Here is a 27,245-nt window from a genome sequence, read left to right on the forward strand (position 1 = left end):
AAAAAAAAAAGAAGCTGGCATACTCTTCTATAAGCTTTCACCTGAAACAACAATACAATTTGCCTTCTTGTCTCCAACCTCACTGCATTGATTCTCCTCCGCAAGGCACCAGAATACTATTACTAAAATACAGATTTGATTATGTTACTCTCCTGCTTTAAATCCTTAGAGGATTCCTTAACATTCACAGGACAGAAACCATGCCTTCTTGCTGTTATACCAGGTCCTTTGAGATGTGCCCACCCATCTCCCTTGACTGGGTCCAATATTCCCACAAGGCAATACCTACAGTTAGTTCCCTGAAGCTTTCACACAGCTGTGTGTTTTACATCCTCTCCCTACTTGCAGTGAGTGCCCTTCCCCTGGTCAGTATGGTTAACTCATCTTTCCAATTTCAATATAATGATTCCTCCTTTGTAACAGCTTCTATGACTCCCTCGGGAATGTTGTGTTTTCTCCTCCATGCTCCCCAAGGTACTTCTAACATTTATTAAAACTGCCTCTGTTTGCATGTCTTGCCTTCCATGGGACCTAGAACTCTCCCATATGTAAATGTTCCAGGAGCAGTGCCTAGAATATGGTTGGCCTAGAAATGTTGATTGTATGTTGTCAACTCCAATACATCAATTACAAGAACCTTAAGAAAGAGGCAGGGTAAGTATCGCTACTTTCACTACACCAGCTGAGTAACCTGGGGCTCAGAAAGGTAAAGTGACTTGCCTAGTAAAAGCAAGATGAGTAATAGGTACTCCTCCCACTAAACCACAAAGCTCCCCTGGCTACTCAAAGCACGAACAGCTGCACCAATACTCCACATATGAACCTCACTAACCAACTAAACAGGGATATGTAAACGAGTTAACTGGTGCTGAAATCAGGCATTAATGTGCAAACAAACAGGGACTTAATTTGAGCTCAGTGGGCATGAATATGCAAATGAACTGGCTGCAGTTCAGTAGATGTCATCACAATTCTAGGAATGAACATCCTATATTATGACTATTACAGTATTCATGCAGCATTCATACAGACTATCATAAATTACTGTAATACGGGATTTTCAAGTTTAAAACTGTGGTGAAGCCAAAAGTAACCTGATGCATATTTTCATCCACACCACAATTACAAGCTGGAAATCCAGTGTGAGCACACAGAACTCTGCCATCTCCATACAGAAGCAAGCTGCCATTTGCAGCCTAAGCTGAACAAGGGACTTTGGAATTAGGGTGGGCTGGTCCAGACGCTGCCAATATCTCACGTTGTAGCTACCATGCACGGCCTGATTTTGATACTGCTACCATAGTTGCATTTAAAACAGTTATTTTTCCTATAGGATTTTTAATAATAAAGTGGCAAGGCTATACTGCTTGGACACCACTCAGAAAATCCAGTGTATGATTATATGTAGCTTTTGCTCTAGTATAATCATCTTTTATATTCCTATCATTGTCAATACACCACTGGTTCCTATCAATTCTTCATCTCTCAACTGTTACGATGCACAATGACCAAAGCCATTCACAACAGCTTTGGTGTCCTTTCTGTCATCTCTGGTTCCCAAAAGTAACAAATTATAATCAGTAGAGGTCAGTGTACATGAACTGATTTCCTTAATTAACAGAAAAAGTTACATCCAATTCATGTTATGAAACAAGAAAAGCCTATACTCTCTCACTTGCATGCATTTATCCCTCCATGCCCACTGCCTGAAATGCCCATCCCTCCTTTCTTTATCTGGAAAGCTTCCTTTCATCCCTTATAAGCAGCTCAAACCTTAAATACTTATGAAAGCCTCCCTGCCTTTCCCAGAACTTGTACACACATCTCAGTTACATACATATACAACTCCATCATAGCACATATCACAGGGCTGTGATCACTTACTTGTATGCTGAATTAATTAGAACATAAGTAGGGCTGCAAGTAATAAGAGAATCAAACTACAAGTGACTTGAACAAGACAGTTTCTTCCTCTCTCACAGAGAAGTCTGGGATGGGATGGTGGCTCTGGTCATCACAGTGTGACACTCCACGGTCCCAGAAACCCAAGCTCCCTGTATCCCATTGCTCTACCATCCCTACAGTTCGGCCTCACCTGCGCGTTCTAAGATGACTCCCCACCATGCTTCATTCACACTGTGTGTATGAACATCTTCACACAGCACACAGGTACTGGGCTGGGAGAGAAGGAGAGCCTTCCCTTTAAATGTAAGACCTGAAGTTATGCATATCACTTTCACTCACATTCTACTGGTTAGAATTATGTGTCCATGGCTGGCTGCAAGGAAAGCTTATATATGTTTATATTTTGGAGTGGCCATGTGTCCGGCTAAAAATCAGGGGCTCTGTTAATATAGAACAAATGCTGGGAGACAAGTGCCAGGCTCATGTGACACATTCATGGTCCCTTTCTATTCTTTTGACTTTCAAAGGCAAAAATCAAAACTTGGTTCTGTTCATCACTGTATCCTAAAGGCCAAGTGAAGTGCCCAGTACGAACACATGTGATAAATCTGTACCGATTCAATAAACAACCAGAATTCCTAGAAAATACAGGAAAGAAAAGTAGAATAGCTGTTGACCTCGCTTAATGCTAGGTGCTGACACCCAGATGGAGGATGAGGGAGAGGAGGGTGTGGGTCAGTGGGGAGGGAGCCCTCCTGACCCTGAGGTTATCTTCTCATGAACTCCTTAAGGTACAGGACTAGTTCAGTAATCATGCACAGCTTCGGCAGGGACACAGAGTGTCAGTGGAACGCTGCAGGCCCCAGAACCGATCCAGCGGTCACAAAAAACTCCAAATTTGGTTTAGACTTCTAAACAGGGGCATTACACTACATATATGGTTTTGTCTCTGGACACTTAGAGGCCCTTTTAAAAATGATTATATTTCTACTTTTTATGAAATGTATTACATATATGAGTATCTATGACATTCGTATGGTTTTAAAAATAATACAACAAGCAATATCATTTCCATCACTTAGCTGAAGAAACACAACACCACCATTATCCCCTTCAAGCCCCATGTGCTTCTCTCTTTGATCATATCCTCCTCCATCCTCTCCGGAGCAGATCCCTTTCCTGAGTTTTGTATTTATGCCCCCATCTTACCTTTCTCATATTTTCATCATATGAGGAAATACGCCTCAGGAAGACACTATTCAGTTCTGACTGCTTTTGATCTTCATGTAGATGGAACTAGACTATATATATTCCTATATGATTGCTTCGGAGACTCAACCAAGCTAATGTATAGCAGAGTTCATTCACTTTCGCTGTTATAAAGTATTCCGCCATGTGGAATTATGGCTATACTGATTTATAATTCCTTTTTCCTGTCTATGGCCTTTGAGTTGTTTCCAGTTTTCTGTTATTCAAACAATGCTGCTATGAGCATACTTGTCCAGAGGTTTTTGCCTTTCACATCTGAGTTCTAACCCATCAAAAATTTATTTTCCTAAATGATATGAGGTTCAAATCTAATGTCTTTTTTTCCTTACAGATAATCAATTGTCTTAACACCCATTATGGATTAGTCTGTCCTATCCCCACAAATCTGTAATGTCATCTCTCTCCCGATATCAAGTTTTCCGTTGCGTAGGAGTCTGCTTCTGGGAGTCTGTAGTTTTATAATGGTGCCTTGGTGCCACACAGAGGAAGGGGAAAGGAGCAAATGGAAGTGGGGTGGGCATCTAAGCAGGTGGGGCTCTGAGCCCTCAACCCCACTTAGTCAAACCATTTGAGCTATGAAATAAGACTTAAACAGAAGACGGGTTCTATGACTGAAAAATGAGTTTAAAAGCACTAGATTATGAGTTCTAAGGCACATTCTACCATTAAAATCTATTTCTTCATTTTCTAGACATCATACTATGTGCTTGTTTACATCAATTTCTTCTGAATTTTGGTAATAGATCACTTTAGATAAGGTAATCTCTAACTATTAGCCTTCCTGAAGGACTCAACCTTCATTTTGAAAATGTAAAATTACCTTGTGAATTGTGTCTTACTGGGACAATGATAAATTTGTTATGTAGCATTCTCACTAGCTTCTAATAATTACTTTCCTCACTACATACTACAAATGTTTGTGGTCTTCTCTACCTTCTAAAAGAGCTCAAGTCAGAATTATTAGTTGCATCATATAAACTACTAGGGTTGCCAAAATATAACTTCTTACGGTCCTAGAGAAAGTCTAAGAAAATAAGGAATAATAGCAAAGCTATCATCTTCACATTGTTAAAAAATTAATGTGAACCACATGATGAAAAATATAAAGAGAAGCTAACATTCAAAATTCTCTGTTACATCATGTTAGAAGTTTCTGGTGTTTTTTCATACTTTTGGTTTAAAGAAAACCTTTTAACTGAAGTATAATATAGATAGACATGCATACGTACCACTTTTAAAACTCAAATATATATCTCATTTAGCAGCATGGCCTCTTCTCCCCTATCTCTGTATGGATGAATGAATAAATGGATAGAACAAAAGTTTTTTAAAAGATGATATATCATCAACTAGTTCTGCACAATGACCAAGGGTCATTCCTCAAGAGTGAGGCTCTTAGACTTTACTAAATAAGGCTTTGTGATGGCCCCTTTGCACTCTAATGATCCATTTTCTCATGACCTTCCACATGGTTCAGCTACCAGTGGTTTGTCCACTGGGTAGAAAGGATGTTTTATGAACGAGACTTATTCAGAAAATAAATCCATTTTATATAAACTAAATCCACAAAAGAACATTTTAAAATAAAATAAACATCTAGCTGGCATAGATTAAGACTAAGGGCTGGTATGCTCAATAACAATTGTGGCATAGGAACACTTTTATTTCCTACATGATTTGAAATAACGCATTTGTCTGCTCATGACCTGAGGAAAGTATAGTTATTACTTACTACTTCTTAGGAAAAGATAAAGAGATTAGCACTTATAAAAATTTTATTATAATTTTGTATTAAGACATATCTTACATATAAGTTATGATCTGTCTTTTAAAAAGCAAGAATATAAATATACAAAAGGAGGGGGAATCAATTTTCATACACTATTTTACAACCTAAAACAGAAGAGATAACTGTAAGAGATTGAGGTTATTTTGAAATAATTATGTGCAATTTTAACCAAAAAAAAAAGTACTTTTTTCCCCATGTCGCTTGCATATTGTTACTCAGTTATTAACAAAGTCATTAAGCAAGACTTTAAAGACTACAAAGAATTTTCTAATCAAATTTCACGAATATAAAGCTTTACAAGTGCTTCTTATATATAATGCTGTGGAACAAAAGGGTGGTATGTGTGTAAAACTGCTGTACCTCACTTCAGCCAAAACGTCCCTGAAAATGTGTGCATAAGTGAAATCTTGCTTTAAATGCTCCATTATAGAACAGCTTGCTACTTAGGAGACTCCTATACTAAATCCTCCTATAATAAATCCTTCTGTAAAAAGGATAATCAACTCATGCTTAATCTATTTCAAATATTGCCTTACCTTAAGGCAAGGCACCTCCAAGCAGATTAATTACATACGATACTATTAAGTATTCACAACCCCAGTTACCAACAACCCATTAGAAAGAAAAACTCAGAAAATTCAGGTCAGGTCAGTATAAGAGCCCAGTTTTCCCTGATGTCAGTACTTCCATATTTACTCTGTAAAGCAAATCCTCTTAGAGAAGTCAATTCTCAAGTGGTTGTAGCTTTACAGACTATTTCAAGTGGTTGGAGCTTTACAGGCTATTTCAATGTCAGGGCCATGGAAATGTCACTCATTTAACTAATGGTAATAAAAATGACACTCTTAAAGGTAATATGATTGAGTACAAAAAGAAGTACTAAGTAGCCCCAAGACAGAGAAGAAACTGTAATCAAAACTGAGTATACATTTCTACTTGGATTGGTGACAATTAATGTACTCTACCTATTAGTGAGTTTGATCACCTTTAAAAATGAGCAAAGGGCTTCCCTGGTGGCGCACTGGTTGGGAGTCTGCCTGCCGATGCAGGGGACACGGGTTCGTGCCCCGGTCTGGGAAGATCCCACATGCCGCGGAGCGGCTGGGCCCGTGAGCCATGGCCGCTGAGCCTGCGTGTCCGGAGCCTGTGCTCCACAATGGGAGAGGCCACAACAGTGGGAGGCCTGCGTACCACAAAAAAAATAAATAAATATATTTTAAAAACCGAGCAAAGACAAAGTACAGAACTCCTAGTCTGTTTATTAAAGCTCCCACTAGCGTTTCTCAAATAAGTAGGCTTGTACATGCAAATAAGGAGATATGGAGGAAAGAGGCCTCCTTCATCATATATTTTCGAAATGCCTAATTCAAGCCAAGTATCGTCCTAGGCACTGGAACGCATTAGTAAGGCTTGCACTCTGTGTAGAATATTAACAAGTTGACAAGATGTACATATTTTTTTAAGTATTATGAGGAAAATCAAAAACATGCTGAGGTTACGAATGATAAGATGTGGGGAGGGGAGATAGGATGCTGGAAGAGATCGGGAAACAATAATGAGATGTGGGCAGGAGACCTAGATCTGCAAGTCATCTGCACCTGGCCCCAAGCAAAGCTTGGTTTTGGCTGAGATCATCAGGGGAGAGTGTACAGAGGGAACACGGGAAAGCTTTCAGGACCAAACCATGAGACACTCCAAGGAGCCCTTGAGAAGACTCAGAAAGAACATGAGAAAGAGAAAAGGAAAACAGTTGCTGAACGAGCAAGTGAGATGAACACAGAAAAGCAAACACTGAATCTGCCAAGATGGAGGTCACCGGTGACCTTGAGGTGAGGTGACCCAGAGAAACACTAAGAGTGAATGGGAAGAGAAAATGAGAGATAAAGAGAGGGATGCAGCTCTCCTCATTCCACAATGATAAACTTTTTTTAAAGCACCATTTTAATTTCAATCAATTACAGCTATTCTAATTTTTCCACAGTTTTGATATCTAATTTTACAGTCACGATATCCCCTCCTAAAAGAGTCAGAACTGGAAACAGCTCTATTTTTCAAATGAGAAAACCGAGGCAAAGGGGATTAACCAGAGACCCTGTTTTGGTCATGGGCAGCAGTAACTATTTTGACTTTTTTTTTCAACCCTCATGAGACAATGTGTTCATCAGTTACCTTATTCTCCTGAAGACCCACACATTAAAACTCAGACACTAGACTGCCACTACCTCTTGCGACAGCACCAGAATCACAACTAACTGCTGAACAATCATTGACAGGAAGACACTGGAACTAATGACCAAAAAAGATACCCCACACCCAAAGACAAAGGAGAAGCCACAATGAGACTCTAGGAGGGGCACAATCACAATAAAATCAAATCCCATAACTGCTGGGTGGGGGACTCACAAACAGGGGAACACGTACCACAGAAGTCCACCCACTGGAGTGAAGGTTCTGAGCCCCACGTCAGGCTTCCCGACCTGGGGGTCCGGCAATGGGAGGAGGAATTTCTAGAGAACCAGATTCTGAGGCTAGCGGGATATGACTGCAGGACTTTGACAGGACTGGGGGAAACAGAGACTCCACTCTTGGAGGGCACACGCAACGTACTGTGCACATCAGGACCTAGGGGAAGGAGCAGTGACTCCATAGGCAACTGAACCAGACCTACCTGCCAGTGTTGGAGGGTCTCCTGCAGAGGCAGGGGGTGGCTCTGTCTCACCATGAGGACAAGGTCACTGGCAGCAGAAGTTCTGGGAAGTACTCCTTGCCGTGAGCCCTCCCAGAGTCCGCCATTAGCCCCACCAAAGAGCCTGGGTGGGCTCAAGTGTTGGGCCGCTTCAGGCCAAACAACCAACATGGAGGGAACCAAGCCACATCCATCAGCAGACAAGCAGATTAAAATTTTACTGAGCTCTGCCCAAAAGGGCAACAGTCAGCTCTACCCACCACCAGTCCCTCCCACCAGGACACTTACACAAGCCTCTTAGATAACCTCATCCACCAGAGGGCAGACAGGAGAAGCAAGAAGAACTACAATCCTGCAGCCTGTGGAATGAAAACGACATTCGCAGAAAGATACATAAAATGAAAAGGCAGAGGACTATGTACCAAATGAAGGAACAAGATAAAACCCCAGAAAAACAACTAAATGAAGTGGAGATAGGCAACCTTCCAGAAAAAGAATTCAGAATACTGATAGTGAATATGATCCTCGGAATATGACCTCAGAAAAAGAATGGAGGCAAAGATCGAGAAGATGCAAGAAATGTTGAACAAAGACCTAGAAGAATTAAAGAACAAACACACAGAGATGAACATATAATAACTGAAATGAAAACTACACTAGAAGGAATCAATAGCAGAATAACTGAGGCAGAAGAACGGATAAGTGACCTGGAAGACAGAAGGAATTCATTGCCGTGGAACAGAATAAAGAAAAAAGAATAAAAAGAAATGAAGACAGCCTAAGAGACCTCTGGGACAACATTAAACGCACCAACATTCACATTATAAGGGTCCCAGAAGGAGAAGAGAGAGAGAAAGGACCCAAGAAAACATTTGAAGAGATTATAGTCGAAAACTTCCCTAACATAGGAAAGGAAATAGCCACCCAAGTCCAGGAGGTGCAGAGAGTCCCCGGGAGGATAAACCCAAGCAGAAACACGCCAAGACACATAGTAACCAATTTGACAAAAATTAAAGACAAAGAAAAATTATTAAAAGCAACAAGGTAAAATGACAAATAGCATACAGGGGAACTCCCATAAGGTTAACAGCTGATTTCTCAGCAGAAACTCTACAAGCCAGAAGGGAGTGGCATGATATACTTAAAGTGATGAAAGGGAAGAACCTACAACCAAGATTACTCTACCAAGCAAGGATCTCATTCAGATTTGATGGAGACATCAACAGCTTTACAGACAAGCAAAAGCTAACAGAATTCAGCACCACCAAACCAGCTCTACAACAACTGCTAAAGGAACTTCTCTAAGTGGGAAACAAAAGAGAAGAAAAGAACCTACAAAGACAAACCCAAAACAATTAACAATATGGTAATAGGAACATACATAACGATCATTACCTTAAACATGAATGGATTAAATGCTCCAACCAAAAGACACAGGCTCGCTGAGTGGATACAAAAACAGGACCCACATGTATGCTGTCTACAAGAGACCCACTTCAGACCTAGGGACACATACAGACTGAAAGTGAGGGGATGGAAAAAGATATTCCACGCAAATGGAAATCAAAAGAAAGCTGGAGTAGCAATACTCATATCACATAAAATAGACTTTAAAATAAAGAATGTTACAAGAGACAAGGAAGGACACTACGTAATGATCAAGGGATAAATCCAAAAGAAGGTATAACAATTATAAATATATATGCACCCAACACAGGAGCACCTCAATACATAAGGAAACTGCTAACAGCTTAAAAGAGGAAATCGACAGTAACACAGTAATAGTGGGGGACTTTAACACCTCACTTACACCAATGGACAGATCATCCAAACAGAAAATTAATAAGGAAACAGAAGCTTTAAATGACACAATACACCAGACAGATTTAACTGATATTGATAGGACATTCCATCCAAAAACAGCAGAAAGATCACATCTTGGGTCACATCAAGCCTCACTAAATTTAAGAAAACTGAAGTAATATCAAGCATCTTTTCTGACCACAATACTATGAGATTAGAAATCAATTACAGGGAAAACAATGTAAAAAACACAAAAACTTGGAGGCTAAACAATACATTAAATAACCAAGAGATAACTGAAGAAATCAAAGAGGCAATCAAAAATACCTAGAGTCAAATGACAATGAAAGCACGCTGATCCAAAAACTATGGGATGCAGCAAAAGCAGTTCTAAGAGGGAAGTTTACAGCTATACAAGCCTACCTCAAGAATCAAAAAAAATCTCAAATAAACAATCTAACCTTACACCTAAAGGAACTAGTTAGAAGTTAGAAGGAAAGAAATCATGAAGATCAGAGCAGAAATAAATGAAATAGAAACAAAGTAAATAATAGCAAAGATCAATAAAACTAAAAGCTGGTTCTTTGAGAAGATAAATAAGATTGATAAACCATTAGCCAGGCTCATCAAGACAAAGCTGAGAGGACTCAAATCAATAAAATTAGAAATGAAAAAAGAGAAGTTACAACAGACAACACAGAAATACAAAGCATCCTAAGAGACTACTACAAGCAACTCTATGCCAATAAAATGGACAACCTGGAAGAAATGGACAAATTCTTAGAAAGGTAGAACCATCCAAGACTGAACCAAGAAGAAATAGAAAATATGAACACACCAATCACAAGTTATGAAATTGACACTGTGATTAAAAATCTTCCAACAAACAAAAGTCCAGGACCAGATGGCTTCACAGGTGAATTCTATCAAACATTTAGAGAAGAGCTAACACCCATCCTTCTCAAACTCTCCCAAAAAATTTCAAAGGAAGGAACACTCCCAAACTGATTCCATGAGGGCACCATCACCTTGTTACCAAAACCAGAAAAAGATACTACAAAAAAAGAAAATTACAGACCAATGTCACTGATGAATATAGATGCAAAAATTCTCAACAAAATACAGGCAAACAGAATCCAACAGCACATTAACAGGATCATACACCATGATCAAGTGGGATTTATCCCAGGGATGAAAGGATTCTTCAATATACGCAAATCAATCAATGTGATACACCATATTAACAAATTGAAGAAGAAAATCCATATCATCATCTCAAAAGATGCAGAAAAAGCTTTTGACAAAATTCAACACCCATTAACGACAAAAACTCTCCAGAAAGTCAGCACAGAGGGAACCTACCTCAACATAATGAACACCGTATATGACAAATCCACAGCAAACATCATTCTCAGTGGTAAAAAACTGAAAACATTTCCACTAAGATCAGGAACAAGACAAGGATGTCCACTCTTGTCACTATTATTCAACATAGTTTTGGAAGTCCTAGCCACAGCAATCAGAGAAGAAAAAGAAATAAAAGGAATACAAATAGGAAAAGAAAAAGTAAAACTGTCACTGTTTGCAGATAACATGATACTACACATAGAGAATCCTAAAGATGCCACCAGAAAACCAGTAGAGCTAATCAATAAATTTGGTAAAGTTGCAGGATACAAAATTAATGCACAGAAATATCTTGCATTCCCATACACTAATGATTAAAAATCTGAAAGAGAAATTAAGGAAACATTCCTATTTACCACTGCAACAAAAAGAATAAAATACCTAGGAATAAACCTACCTAGGGAGACAAAAGCCCTGTATGCAGAAAACTAAGACACTGATGAAAGAAATTAAAGATGATACCAACAGATGGAGAGATATACCATGTTCTCGGATTGGAAGAATCAATATTGTGAAAATGACTATACTACCCAAAGCAATCTACAGATTCAATGCAATCCCTATCAAAGTATCAGTGGCATTTTTTACAGAACTAGAACAAAAATCTTAAAATTTGTACGGAGACACAAAAGACCCCGAATAGCCACAGCAGTCTTGAGGGAAAGAAACGGAGCTGGAGGAATCAGACTCCCTGACTTCAGACTATACTACAAAGCTACAGTAATCAAGACAATATGGTACTGACCCAAAAACAGAAATATAGATCAATGGAACAGGATAGAAAGCCCAGAGATAAACCCACGCACCTATGGTCAACTAATCTATGACAAAGGAGGCAAGGATATACGATGGAGAAAAGACAGTCTCTTCAATAAGTGGTGCTGGGAAAACTGGACAGCTACATGTAAAAGAATGAAATTAGAACGCTCTCTAACACTATACACAAAAATAAACTCAAAATAAAACTCTTCGAGGAAAACATAGGAAGAACACTCTTTGACATAAATCACAGCAAGATCTTTGTTGATCCACTTCCTCTACTAGAGTAATGGAAATAAAAACAAAAATAAACAAATGGGACCTAATGAAACTTCAAAGCTTTTGCAAAGCAAAGGAAAGCACAAACAAGACGAAAAGACAACCCTCAGAATGGGAGAAAATATCTGCAAATGAGGCAACTGATGAAGGATTAATTTCCAAAATTTACATGCAGCTCAATATTAAAAAAACAAACAACCCAATCCAAAAATGGGCAGAAGACCTAAATAGACATTTCTCCATAGAAGACATACAGAAGGCCAAGAAGCACATTAAAAGCTACTCAACATCACTAATTATTAGAGAAATGCAAATCAAAACTACAATGAGGTCTCATCTCACACCACTTAGAATGGGCATCAACAGAAAATCTACAAACAACAAATGCTGGAGAGGGTGTGGAGAAAAGGGAACCCTCTTGCGCTGTTGGTGGGAATGTAAATTGATACAGCCACTATGGAGAAGAGTATGGAGGTTCCTTAGCAAACTAAAAACAGAATTACCATATAACCCAGCAATCCCACTGCTGGGCATATACCCAGAAAGAACCACAATTCAAAAAGACACATGCACCCCAATGTTCATTGAAGCACTGTTTACAATAGCCAGGACATGGAAGCAACCTAAATGCCCATCGACAGACAAATGGATAAAGAAGATGTTGGCACATATATACCATGGAATATTACCCAGCCATAAAAAGGAACAAATTGGGTCATTTGTAGAGCCATGGATGGATCTAGAGACTGTCATACAGAGTGAAGCGAGTCACAAAGAGAAAAACAAATATCGTATATTAATGCATATATGTGGAAGCTAGAAAAATGGTACAGATGAACCAGTTTGCAGGGTAGAAACTGAGACACAGATGTAGAGAACAAATGTATGGACACCAAGGGGGGAAAGCGGGGGTGGGATGAACTGGGGGATTGGGATTCACATATATACACTAATACGTATAAAACAGATAAGTAATAAGAACCTGCTGTATAAAAAAATAAACAAAATTAAAAAAAAAACTCAGACACTATATTGAAGCTAAATGTTCTTTAAAATGAGTACCTTTCTAAGCTACCACATGACTGTGTGAGCAGTACAATGAAGCAGTGGAGGGGCTCAGAATAACAGGTCATCCATGATTAACGCAGACACATGAACAAGTCTGACTTCCAGCTGTTGCGCTGCACTCTTGGGAACAGCACCCCAACGTCCTCAGCCCAGCTGCCCACAGCACACAATGTAATGAACCACCTGTAGTACCCTGACAGTCAGAGCCAACTGAGATGGGTTGATGATACCAAAGAAATCTCATTTTTTCATTCTTTTTTCCCCCTTGTGTGTTGTTAGGTAGAACATTTTTTAATTGCATGATGAATTAGAAATGTTGACAGGAGCTTAACTTTTGTCAGATGTGAGCCTTTTAATGTTACTTTGATGGTCTATCTTTACTGCTCTCCTACCACAGAAGGAAGAGGTGACCTCACGAACCAAACCACTGGGAAGCGAAGCCTGCAGCTTCATGGCTCTAAGGGAAGAGACAAAAATCTCCTGCCAGTCTCTTATGATGTGACTGAACTATTTAACTATGCCTTTTCAGGATAAGGTGAAATGCAGATCTCACTGTGGTCCTCAGACCAGTCAGATTAATAGAATAACTGAAAAAGAATGACCGTTTTTTATGGCAAAAAGATGTGATTCCCCCCCAGCTCCTTTTTTCCTGCTGCAATATTAAAAGCATTCATCAGAGAAACTTTGGTTCCTGAATGAAACTCCATCAAAATTGCACAAAAACTGGTCAGCTGATACAGCCTCTCACCAAGCACATGATGTGTCGGCTCAGCTCAATTATTTTTAATGATTATTCTGAACATGATATGTTTGCTAGCTACTTTCTCCCCTCTAACCAGAGATAAATGCTCCTATTTTGCTCAACACTGGTAAGTACAATAGACTGTTGCTTGAAAGTTCCATATTTCAACTAGCTTTTTGAAGGATGGTAAAGTTCCCAGATTATGATGATTCTTCGATTAACCATTCTCACAGAATGAAAGTCCTCTGTAACTCAGTTGGATTTTTCAATGTTTTTCAATTATGTACAGCAATGTTGTCCCAGGCCAGACAGCTCAAGGGCAACATTTCTATTTAATAAAGCCATGTATAACTGCAAAGAACAAAAATGTATCTACATATAGGCTCTACTTCGGCTTAAACTTAAAAGCTAATGCAAACCTATGAAGCTGATAATGGCTGTCAGTGGCCCCATCTCCTTTGGGGTCCCTTTCCTAACCTCTCACTAATAAGTTGTCCGTCCTACTTTAGACCTCTGCCGTCCTCATTCCTTCTGTCAGTGAGTCAATCAGTATTTACTGAACATTTACTATACCAGGCACTGTACTAAGCGCAGGGAATAAGACGGTATGTCCCTCATGGAGCTTACAGCTCTGTGCAAATCCACAATGCGGTGTGGAGAAGGATATGAGAAAGGGAACAGTAAAGATGTGAGCACACAGCAGGGGCCACCAGCCCAGAGAGAGAGAGAAGGAAAGAGAGACAGAGAGTGTATGCTTTGTGCTTTTTGTTTTAGAGGGGGTATGTTAGCGAGAGGAGACACCAGCAGGGAGGGCTCATCACAGTGACAAACTGAAGTTGGAAAGCTGAGCAGGGTTTAGCCCAACGAGGAGACAAACTGAATGTATACGAAAACTCTGAAGTGACAAAACTAGAGATAACAACATTTGGAGAGAAGGAGGAAGGCATAACATTTACTACATGTCAGGTACTTTTCTCAGCACTTTTCATAGCTTACTCACCTAACGTTCACAACAACCTCATGGGGTAGGCACTGTTTAGAGATACGCCCATTTAGAGATAAGGAGGCACAGAGCTTCTGAAGCTAGGAAACGGGGAGCTAGATTTTAAACGTAGGCAGTACGGGCCCAGAACCCTCTACTGTTCACTGATTGGCTGTACTGTCTGTCTCTCAAGAGGTCATGGACCACGGGTGGGGTTGGGGATGGGGCACAGCTAGAGCAAAGTGCGAAGTGCTCACTCACCGTGCTCACTGTCTACTAAAAAAGAAGAATCTGGTATCTGTCATTTATTCTCGTTCAGTAACGATGCTTGAATACGAGTGAATGACAAGTTGCACTGCTGTCCCATTAGTTACGTGATCTACCTTTTCATCTCTAAGTGTCAAGTGAAAAGCTTTACTGCGGTGCAGGCTGTCTGCTGCAAGTCGGGGAGGCTGTGTATGCGTATGTAGGGACGGGGCTGTTCTCTGTACTTTCCACTCAGTTCTTCTGTGAACCTAAAACTGCTCTAAAAAATTAAAATTTTTAATTAATAAAAAAGGAAGTGATCAGGATTCAAGCTAAAAAAGAAGAAAGGCTCTGTGTGTCCTCACTAAAGGAATTTCATATACTAGAAGCCAGGTGGAGAGAAATTTTGGAGGTAAACTTAAACTACTTCTTAGGTCAATTCTGAATTTATAAGTAGGACACTGTGCAGTCTATTTATCGCTTGTAAAAATAAAATACAGTGTGTGTGTGTGTGTGTGTGTGTGTGTGTGTGTGTGTGTGTGAAAAACAAAACAAAAAAACCTGTGGGGTTTTGGGAAACCAAAAATAAATAAATAAAAAAAATAAGTAGGACACTGTGATGGAAGGCGGAGATATGGAAGAGCTCTCCAAACCTAGGTAATTTTCTACACCCCCTAAGTGTCAGTTCAAGTATGATCAGTCCTACAAGAATGTGTGTTCCAAAACTATCATTTCCTTCCAAGCCTTGCAGTCCACCCTATACTGCTGGGAGGTAGTTACCTGCAGAAGCCCAGGTCACCCTCCTCCTTCCCTCCTTATCTGGCGGACCATACAGTGGCTCACTCCTTCATTTGTTCCAAACCTAACTGCTCTCTGTACTTCTCCACTTCAAGACTCCAAGACACACACTTCATGTTTTCTAGAACATACAGCAATACTTTACTATTAAATAAAATGCTTGTAATCTAATTTCCTTTTCCTTATATCCTCAAATGTATTTCTAGGCTTTTAATTCTGGTAACTTTATGTCTGCGTTGTGGAATTATTACTGTGATATAACTATGAGACAGCATAGCAGAGTCTTTGGAAGAATTTACAGGTATTTACTGATAGATTAATAATGAAGGTGAAGGTAGGAATGACTAGGCAATAGTCTTTTAACTCTAGAAAGGCTGGCTAGTTGCTTCCTGATATTCTGTTGTAGAATTATGATGAGTCTTAAAAACTAAATATTTAATTGTGTAGGCTAGTCACTACAAAATATTCCAAGTGCCTGCAATGCATCAAAGACAGTGAAAGTGTTCTTCTCCATCCCCCACGGAGAAAGCCCATAGTTCTAAAATAATTTAAAGAATCTCTCCCCTCTCAACTCCTCTAGCAATTTTATCCAAACCATCCACTTAGTTGTTACCACTGACTGCCTTATATTGTTATTGATATTCATTCTTTACTTTCATAACTGGATCTTAAGGTTTTTATCTTTTATTTCCATGTACTCAACAACTTCCATCCCTTCCAGTGCTTGGATGTCTCGCACTTAGCAGATCTTCACAAATCTTTCTTAACTGATCGCATTTACCATGATCAGCATCCTTTTGGTCACAGGAAAAAATGTTATTAGTGTGATTTTTTAATTTAAATAAATTTACTTATAATTTATTTTAATTATTTTCTTCTTCAGATTCCAACATTTTAGTAACCACACATGGACATCAAATATCCTGTGTATCAAAGTGATGTTGATCAGAACGTACTGTTTAAAGGCATCCTTCTTCCCTTTAAATAACGACAGAGGCTGCACCTGTACTTTTCCAAATCTCAAGTACCCCTGCCATATTCCAGAAGGTACTGAAAACAATAATTAAAATAACAGCGGCAGCCACAGAAGACTGGCCTTCCCCTAGACTGTGACTGGAATCATGTCTGCCATCTTTAAGCAAAAAGGGACTGCCCTCATTTCTTTTTACACTGAGTTCCCACTTGAACTAACAGGTCTATAAATCCTGTGGCCACAGTAATAGTTTTAGCTGCTTGGCAGCTGATGCTGGGAAATGAAAGAAGAAACAGATTTCCAGGTCTTTCAACCTTTGCTATCTTGAAAGAATCCTGTGAATGCAGACCTCAAATTCACATGCTATAAACACTTCAGATCTTCCTCCAGAAAACTAATTTTTCTGGAGAAGGTCGATTACCCACCTTGAAGCTCTCCACTCCGACTGTACAGCTCCCTTCTCTGTTCTCGCAAATAGGCACTCATACTGATGGCATGGGAGGATGATTCGAACCTGCAACGAAATGCAGCGTAAACAAACGATTAGGTAGTAACCAAACAGGCGGTGTCCAGCTCTGTACATTCTGTTGAACTGTTGAACTGTTGACAGTATTCTACTCCAGCCCGTGTGACGCCCCCTAGTGTTCCACGACCAAGACCTTCTGGCTGTTCCAGGCCAGGGCAGGCTGCCATAGACCTTGATTTGTGAATGATATTCCTGCCTAAACGCTCCTCCATGACAGTATTTGGATCTTCTGCTCCTTCTCTATTTCAACTGATACACTCGATCTTGCAACTTTCTTTTGCCTCCAGATCCCTTGCCAGGATCCCTACACACACAGCAACAGCCGTATCCTCTAATGGCATTCTGATTTTGCTCCTAGGCAGTTCAAAAGACATCAGTGTCTGCCAGCTGCCACCACAGAAATACGGGCTCCTCAGAGCTGACCCCTGGCCTTTCTAACTCCCCCAGTGAGAGGACTAGCCCAATGGGCTGTGAGAAATGATGTTAAATAACTACACCAGAGAAACAAGGCATCTATGGTCTCTCCTTAAAAGTCCTCAGAAACAATATACTTTCTAAACGGCTGCCAGGATTCTTAGCGGCCACCTGTAATTCTTAGAAGGATTTCTCCTGTCAGCCTGTTATCCTGACAGAAAATCTCAGGTTTGAAATGTAATTTCTTACCACATCAAAGGATTTACGGTTTGATACAGTCATAATTTTACCTGGTTTTTTTGGTTGTTGTTGTATTTTACCACATAAAATACTTTCAAAAATACCAAGCTACAAACTGTTGTTCACACCTCCCCAGGGACTGCTTCAGAGGCTGGAAACATGGGGGATGGGTTCGTGATACAGAACATGGCTTTAAAAGCTAAAACAATGACTACAAAATAGAAAAAACAACAACAACAAATCACAGTCTTAAAAGTAACTTGCAGGCAAGGAAGAACAACAACAACAACAACAAAAAACCAGGCAAAATTATGACTGTATCATCAAACTGTAAATCCTTTGACGTGCTAAGAAATTCCATTTCAAGCCTGAGATTTTCAAAGTCGGGATAACAGGCTGACAGGAGAAATCCTTCTAAGAATTACAGCCACTAAGGGGTAAACAGCAACACAGTGAAAGAGCAACAGTGATAACGGGATAGGTTTCTGGCCACAAGGAAGGAGCACCAACATTTTCTTAATTGTGCCTTCTTTATCGGTTCTTTGACAAGGAAGATGAATACCAAGATGAATGTCAGTCTGAGGGAAACAGTTGAGTTACTTGATCTTTTCTCTGCACCCTGCCAAGAACTAAGAGGGCACAAACAGCCAGAAGAAAGGCAAAGTGTGCAGTACTTCAAAAGTGTCACCTGCCAGTCGAGTGCTGACGAGAAGCCACTGACCTCCAAAAAGCACGCTGACAGCTACTGATCAGAAACAGCAAGAGAAAAACTAAACTCGAGCAAAGAACAGAGAGGCACACCACATACAATAAGAAAGAACTTAAACACACTTAATTAACCTTGGCTAGGGACAATTAAAGAGAGTAATAAGGTTCTTCACAGGTGTGACAGAAACAGATGACAGCTTGCCAAAACCTGAATCCTTTATGACCTGAGGCATTTTCACTACTCAGGAATCCTTTCTGCGTTTGCAACAAGTCACAGATGGATATAATTTTACAGCAAAAGAGGCATGAGGGATTAACTAGTCTCACCTCCCCACTTTACAGCCAAAGGCACCGAGGCCACTGAGACAAGAGAACTGCCCTGACTCACACGGCTCATTAATGGTGGAACCGAGGCTAGAAGTGGGCACATTTCTAAGAGGGGCCTAATTCTGTGCAGGTGACGAGCTTTTATTACTATGTAATAATAACAAACGTGTAACGATTACTTAAGTTCGCTTATTCATTTCCAGTAACTTATGTTTTCCAACACCGCAATTTCAGGACTGGCTAAATGTCTGAAAATGTTTACGTGGTCTGAGGTTGCAAGTTAGGGGTGAGGGCTGACAGCATGAAATCTAAACACCCCGAAACCTGCTTTCTGCAATAGGCGTAGACTGAGAACGGTCAGCTGAGCTTGAAGAGGGGTGGGTAGGACTGGAAGGGGCGGAGGGAGGAAGGGAGGGGAGAGGGGAAAGAAAAGGCCTAACCGTAGGACTTAGGCAGTATCTGAGGCAGTCTTAGTTGCCTCCATCAAACACCTTTCCTCCCACTGTCTGTCTTGTTCGCTGGCACAGGCCCGATTCTATCTGGGCGTCTGGGTCCTTGCTCCCTCTCACTAGGCAGGGTGCTCAGGGGAGGGGGCTCCCTCTCCAGCTGCAGACCTATCACTGGAGATGAACTCTGACTGGTTTAAGACTATCACCATGGTCTACTTCCCCTTGCCAGTGACTGGTTTAGGAATGGGCCTTAGACCCAGGTCCTATTAGTTTTCTTGAGAAAAACTTGCAGAGCGGCTTTGTGACTGGCAAAAAATATTAATAGATGGATGATTAATCATTAATAAAAATGGATTTGTAATGATATAGCCATTTTGGAACACAGTATGGCAGTGTCTTACACAGTTAAACATAGTCCTACCATATGATCTAGTAGTCATGCTCCTGGGTATTTACCCAAATGAGTCGAATACTGACACTGACACAAAAACCTGCACGTGAATGTTTATCGCTGCTTTATTCATAACTGCCAGAAGCTGGAAGCAATCAAGATGTCTTTCAATAGCTGAATGGAAAAACAAGTGTGGTACATCCACAAACTAGTATTACTTAGCGATACAAAGGATGCCACAAAAAGCCACAGAAAGACATGGATGAACCTTAAGTGCATACTGCTAAGTGAAAGAAGCCAGTCTGAAAAAGCTACGTACTGTATGATTCTAACTTTAAGACATTCCGGAAACGGCAAACTATAGAGATAGTAAAAAAGATCAGTCACTTAAAGCGGGTGAGGAAAAGGAGGAGGAATGAATAAGTGGAAAACCGGATGTTTAGGGCAGTGAAACTATCCTGTAAGATACTATGATGGTGGATATATGACATTGTGCACTTCTCCAAACCCACAGAACTATACAAAGAGTGAACCCTAACGTAAACAATGGACTTTAATAATGGTGTATCAACATTGGTTCATCAATTGTAACTAATATGCCACACATTAATAATAAGAGGAGAAACTATGGTGTTAATAAGAGGAGAAACTATGGTGTAAAGGGACATAAGGGAAATCTCTGTACTGTCAGCTTAATTTTTCTGTAAACCTAAAATGGATAAAAATAAAGCCTATTAATTAAAAAAAAAAGGGATTTTCAGGATGAATCACACACTATTTCCTGGGCACCACCATTTTTATTGGAGTGGGACTGAATGCAGAGAAATGGAAAGGGCTGAGTCCTTGATGATACTGTACCGGTGAATTAAATAATCCTCTATATTTATTCTTATGTGTGAGATAATGACTTTCTATAGGTTAACCTATTCATTTGGGGTTCCATGCTACTTGCAGACTAAAGCCTTTTAACTGATACTGCATCCAACCTCTGAATAAAACTGTTTAAAAAAAAAAAAAGAGAACGAATTCAATAAACAATGGATTTCATTCCAGTGTGGGCACAGTAAATCTCCTCTCCTCTAGACCACAAGATAAATGAACTGTTGAAACTTTCCTTAATGATGAAGAACTCTATGAATCCTTGACAGAAAACAAATCTCAAAAGTGCATCAACAGAAGATACAGGACTTTCAACTATTTAAAAAGAAGGAATTCAGAATACTGGGATGATACTTCTGTAGTCACTTTACATGCTTAGATGTACAGATACAAGTTCTTAAATATCTATTAATTCCTTAGAAGAACATAGGTCTGCCAAGATTTAAATCCTATTTCTACCACTTGCTAGCCGTGTGAATTTGCATAATTTCCTTAACCTCTTGTGCCCTGATTTTTAAAAAAAAATTTTAAAAACAAATTTTATTTTGGAATCATTAATAGAAAAGATGCAAAATAGTACAGGGAGTTCCTGTGTACCTTTCACCCAAATCTCTCCCTAACGTTAATGTCTTACATAATCGTGGTACATTTTGTCGCATCTAAGTAATTAACATTGGTATGACACAAAACTACAGACTTTATTTGGATTTCACAAAATTTTCCACTAATACCCTTTTTCTGTTCCAGGATACCACATTGCATTTAGATCACGCGTAATTCTGACAAATAGATTGGGGTTTCCAATGAGCTTTTTCTGTGCCATGTATGTGATCCAATAATCCCCTCTGACGAGTGCTGAGGAGAGAAAGTCATTGACCACGAGAATAAACAATACCCAATACCGCATAGGTAGTGTTTGGTAGCCTTTGATTCCCGAGGCACTGTTAACTCAGTAGAAGAGTTGGCTTTGCTCCAAGGAGGGTAGTGTGAAGTTTCCTGAGAAGCTTAAGAGCTGATCCTGATTGAAAGTCCCTTCCTAACCTCCACTAATACCATGTGCTCATCTCATACATTTTACTACATGGAACTATCACCAATTATTTACTTGTCTGTCTTCTTTTCTGAATTATATGTTTCTGCGCATGCGCCTCAAATTTTTTTTAACGTGTAATAGAGGATGAAAAATAGAACCCACACCCATCAGATTGTTAGAATGAATAAATACATGAGACAATCCATGAAAATGGCTTTATGCCTTGGCTAGCACTTAGTAAGGACTCAGCAGGCATTAACCACTACCCTGCTGCCCAAATTTGGTATAATCTGAATCAAATTATGTTTGATTGAGATTCTTCTGAGAAACTCATTTACCACAGTGCCTGGTACATAGTAAGCACTCAAGCAATGGTAGCTGTTATCGTTATTATTATCAATGTTAATAATAATATTAACTGTTAGCTGTTACCAAGTGACATATACTTAGGATATGTGGCCAGGTGAGTGTAGCTAATCGTAATTTGAAAAAAAGAATTTCCACATTGTTCTTTTACTAAATCAAGTAAAACCCAATACTACTTAGCTAGAGAGATTTGCGTGACTTTATTAACAAAGGTTGTTTCTTGGCACTTGGGGCTTTCCAAAGGCTGAAATATTTCATTTCCTTTCATTTCATATAAAATTCCCCAGAAACAAGGGGAGAATTTCATTTCTCTTCATTTTATGTGACTCGCCAGAAACAAATTCCAGAATTTTTTTATTAAAAGTTCTAGATAGTCCAGTAACCATATTCCAAAATAGTCACCTGCCTTACAGAAAATGGAAGTACACAAAGTTGAATATGTAGTCACTTCCTATCAGCTATTTCAAATCAACTTTAAATGGGTGAAGTAATGGCTGCCAATAAAGTAGAAAACTGTTCTTCTGGGATCTAACACATCTTGACACCTATCTTACCAGCAGGGAGATACTTACTTGAAAAGAGAATTTTTGGGCCTTTGAGGTTTCTTCTTGGCAAAAAAGGCTGCACACTCGCGCCCAGTGCTGGCATAACTTAGTTGAGCTGAGGGTTCAGAGGCTGCACGAGTATTTTTCATATCCAAGTACTCAGTCAACAGCATCTGTACAAGCAGACAAACAGCTTAACACACACATTTATGATGTGCTATTAAGAAAAAGCAATTTTAAAACCATGAAGACCTAATTCTAAAACCTCCCTGACCTTCAGGATACTAACCTAGCTATTCATATTCCTAGTTGTAGACCTAAGGGAAGATTCATTATAGCCAGAAAGTCAGCAAATTTGCTACCTACTCCTAAAACTGAAAATCTCCTAAAATGTATAGTGAGCATTTGTACATGGGGGTAAAGGGAACGTTTTTATTGAGGGTCTACTACGTGTCAGGCACTGGGCTGGGTGAGTTCATCAATATACTCCTTTAGTCATAACTTAATCCTCATTATTCCAAATTGCAACAGCAGCAGCAGCGATGCCGCATCATTTACTGGGGGCTTATTATATTGCAGGCAAGGGGCTAATCCATTTAGATATTTTACCTCATTGAAAGCACAAAACCTTATCAGGAAAATCAGTTCTCAGATTATAGACAAGGAACTGCACCAGCACGCTAACAAACCGGCCAACCAGGTTAACGTAGCCCACAGCAGACTAAGTGGTCCTGACCTGCAAAGAATTTCTAGGGCCCACTACTCATCTTCAGAGTTTCAAAGCAACAAAGGCAACAGCTTTTTTGATCACTACTGCCAGCAGGTCCTGCTTATAAAAATCAATCCACTTTAGAGCCTCAGCGGTTTGGGGGCCTGGGCTAGAATCAGTTGTACTATTTCTAAGACAAGTGTAAAAAGTTCCCACTGTTGTGAAAGAAAATAGCAGATCTGGAACAGAAATCACCATGATTCCTAAGATTATCTAACCCGGGACTAAAGTGTATCAACTCAACTCATTTCTATAATCACTTGCCACATTTAAAATTTTAAGATAACCAAGTGGTATACAGTACACGTAGACAAACAATTCTACCCATGACTGAAGTGAAAGCTTTTCAGAATCAGCGTCCCATATAACTATTATTCTTGCATATATGCATATAATCATTCATTCATTCAATAGAGACGTGAGGGCCACATCAAGCATTATCATCAAAACATCTATGAAGCACACCTGCGAATATATTGCTCCAAGTAAGTTTTAAAGCCCATTATGTCTATATTATAAGCACATACACATTACTGGGTACTTATCAAATATCAGACATTTTAAAAACATGACCTTACTCAATCCTCAAATCTATGAAGTGATATTACTAATTGTAAGTTAGAGATGAAGAAACTGAGAATTAGTGGTATGAAGAAACTAGCCTATATGCATGTGGGGAGGCAGGAGCTAATGGCAAATCCCTGTACTCTCCCCCTCAATTTTGCTTTGAACCTTAAAATGCTCTTTAAAAAAACTCCAAAGACAAAGGGGGGGGGGGGAGGGAGGGGGAAGGGGAGGGGGGAGGGAGGGACTAGCCTAAGGCCTTATAATTACACAATAGCAGGCCAGGATTTCAACTCAGGTTTAGTTGACTCCACAGTCTGTTCTCTTCCCCATGACACTCCATTCTCACTAAGAGCATAAAAACTATCAATGAGAATGACTATGGGTGGCAGTAAATGGACTTTATTTCATTTTCTGTACAATAAAGAGTTCACGGGGAAAGCATAAAACATGTTAAGAGATTGGTCAATGTTTTTTAATTTATTTACAAGGCCACTGGAGTATTACTCAGCAAGCTGATGAAGTAATATAATGACAAGTACTACCTCTGTTACTATATCACCGAAACTGCACAATAGTCAGGGAGAATACTGAATTGGGTCTCTACTTTAGTAACAATTCCAGTGATGGACTCAATTATTTCGTAGATTTGGCACTGACGCTAATAAAGTTTGCAGGAATCTGTGATCAAAAGAAGGCTAGTGCATCAGAAAAGAATTTCAAATTGTTGATATCTTTCAAATTTCAACACAGAAAGATGTCTACAAATGCCCTGGTTTCACTCAGATGGTGGTTATTACACCAATATGACAGAATTATGTTTCTACCAAAGCTTGAAGACACACTACACCAAGTAATTCTGTCGAGGTAATTATTGTCCTAAAATTCAATGACTGTCCTTTTACAATAAAATATTGACTGACCAGGACCTAACTAAGCAGCATCCTTAAATCCAGGTATTTTACGGTCACTGTTCCTTTTTCTCCACATCAATGAAGTCCCCTTAATTATCAGCTCTCAGGATTCTTAGTCTATTTCTATTCACCAGCTTCTCCCTTTCTATCTACACAAATGTACTATTTCTACCCTCTCCACAAAAATCTTGCTTTGGTCCTCACGATCTATAATCTTATTTCCTTTTTATCTTTAGGTTCTAAACTTTAAAAAGCAGCCTCCACATATCTCTTACCATGATGTGGTTTTTATCCCTCATTTGTCTCCCAAGCTCCAGTCCCACATCTGTGACTGCATGCCTGACCTATTCACCTATTTCACTGATAAAATCAACCCTAAATTCTGAAACCTAAATCATCTTCCCATAAAATCAGTAATTCCTTCTACCAACTTTGTTTTTTAGTATTTTCTTATTCTCACTGATCTCCAGGCTTAAAACTTCAGAACTGTCTTTAATACATTTCCTTATTCTTTGTATCCACAAAGGAGTCAGTGTCCAAGTTCATTAATCACTCTACCTCAACTGTATGAGTTTGCCCATTCTGGTCCACTCTGACAGCCACCACCTTAGTTCACCTCACGCGGTTTTCCTCATTTAGTTATCTGCCTCCCATCTCTGACTCTTCTGACCCTCCTACATCCTCAACAGAATGATCTTCCTAAAACAAAGCTGCTCCAAAAAAAGGGTACAAATGAATTTATCTACAAAATAGTTACAGATGTAGAAAACAAACTTATGGTTACTAGGGGGTAAGCGGGGGAGGATAACTTGGGAGATTGGGATTGGCATATACACACTGCTATATATAAAATAGATAGCTAATAAGGATAGATATGATAGATAACTAATAAGGACCTACTGTATAAGGGAACTCTACTCTACACTGTGTAATGGCCTATATGGGAAAAGAATCTAAAAAACAGTGGATATCTTGATATGTAAATGTATAGCAGCTTCACTTCACTGTACACCTAAAAGTTACACAACACTGTAAATCAACTACACTCCAATAAAAATTAAAAACAAGAAACAAACAAAATAAAAAACACAGTTGCTGCTACCATCAAAAGGCTCCTCAGCATCTACAACTATCTGACCTCAATACTCCAATCACACCTTATTCTCCCTAACATGCACCCAACACTCCATCAAGATCACCCAGTTAACCCTCCCCTGAATATGCCGGGGCCCCCTCACTGCTGGAAGGCCTCCCCTGGATTACCCTCTCTCCTAACTCCTAACAGCCCCTTCCAAAAAACAGTTCCAGTGTTCCCTCTTCAACCACTCCTTTCCCAGGCCACTCTAAGTCAGCTGTCCCCTAAGTCAGCTGAGCTCCTCAAGTATCCACTTTACACATCATTAAAAACAATTATTCATCCCAAACTGCCTAAGACTCTTAGCTATTATTTAATGAAAAGCCACCTCACCATTGATAAACATGAGGATTTTTTTATATTCCTTAAAGCATTGTATTTCTTCATTTCCACCACAGAGCCATGCAACATATCAGTGAATCAAAAAATATAGGGAACCACTGAATTTTAAAAAGCATGTGATAAGAAGCCTTGATGTATCATTATATGCAAGTTAGAGACAGTCTCCAAAGTAGAAAGAGTCCAGAGTACAAAAATCTACCCTGTGAGTAAAGTAAAAAAGGGATAGCTGCAATTTTAACCACAGGCTTTGCGATGTTTGTTTCCTTCATTGTGTTTGCCTCTTTTTCCTAATAACATTCACCACCAGTTGAAAAATACTGCTTTAAGACAGGTAAAGTTTTATGTTGACACTCAAGTTGGTAAAAGTGCATTTTTTAATATCGCAAAGAATAAGCCCCTACTTCTAAGATGCCTGAAATGTGTTTGAATTACGCTAAATCTTCTACTACAAAGTCTTGACACAAACACCAGATGCCTGGTATTAAAATATAACCATTATCATTTCTTGGTGATTCTACATCATTGTGGATAACGTACTGCATCTTCCAAATGGTACATAAATATCCTAAGCACTCACGGATGAGTTCAAATTTCCATTTTTATGAAAAGAAATAAGCTATATAGCTTGTCTTTTGCCTGGGGGAAATCACCCAAGATTGGAATTCTGGGGCAAAGGGCATTACATATAATACCAAATACATTATGCCCACAGAAAATCTGTAGAAGATAATCCCATGTGTGTTCTTGCTGCCTCTAAATTCCTACATATCTCATTCATTCCTTTCTCTTTTTAAGTACCAGGAATTGCTATTTCTTGTTGATCAAGAGTTCAAAAAATTAAAAGTCATAGTTTGTGTTTTAAGTTTAACTTAAAAGGTATGTATAAAACTGAAGACAAGAAACATGAAAACACAGTTGAAAAGCACCTGAAAACTCT

The 27,245-nt window shown here is 39.3% G+C and overlaps 1 protein-coding gene across 2 annotated transcripts in view; it reads right to left on the reverse strand.

Annotated features, from left to right (window-relative positions):
• EXOC4 (exocyst complex component 4) overlaps positions 1-27,245 on the reverse strand; it is an 823,589-nt gene that overhangs the window by 553,004 nt on the left and 243,340 nt on the right. For both annotated transcript variants that reach the window (XM_022580733.3, XM_089917005.1), the window contains exons 8-9: positions 22,612-22,757; positions 17,132-17,220 (exon numbers count right to left, since the gene is read on the reverse strand). In XM_022580733.3, coding sequence (XP_022436441.1) covers positions 17,132-17,220; positions 22,612-22,757 — 235 coding nt within the window. The remainder of the gene's footprint in view (positions 1-17,131; positions 17,221-22,611; positions 22,758-27,245) is intronic.

This window comes from Delphinapterus leucas, chromosome 9, assembly GCF_059928025.1.
Source record: "Delphinapterus leucas isolate spDelLeu-1000000601 "Yukka" chromosome 9, BTC_Dleu_Yukka2, whole genome shotgun sequence".
Taxonomy (NCBI): domain Eukaryota; kingdom Metazoa; phylum Chordata; class Mammalia; order Artiodactyla; family Monodontidae; genus Delphinapterus; species Delphinapterus leucas.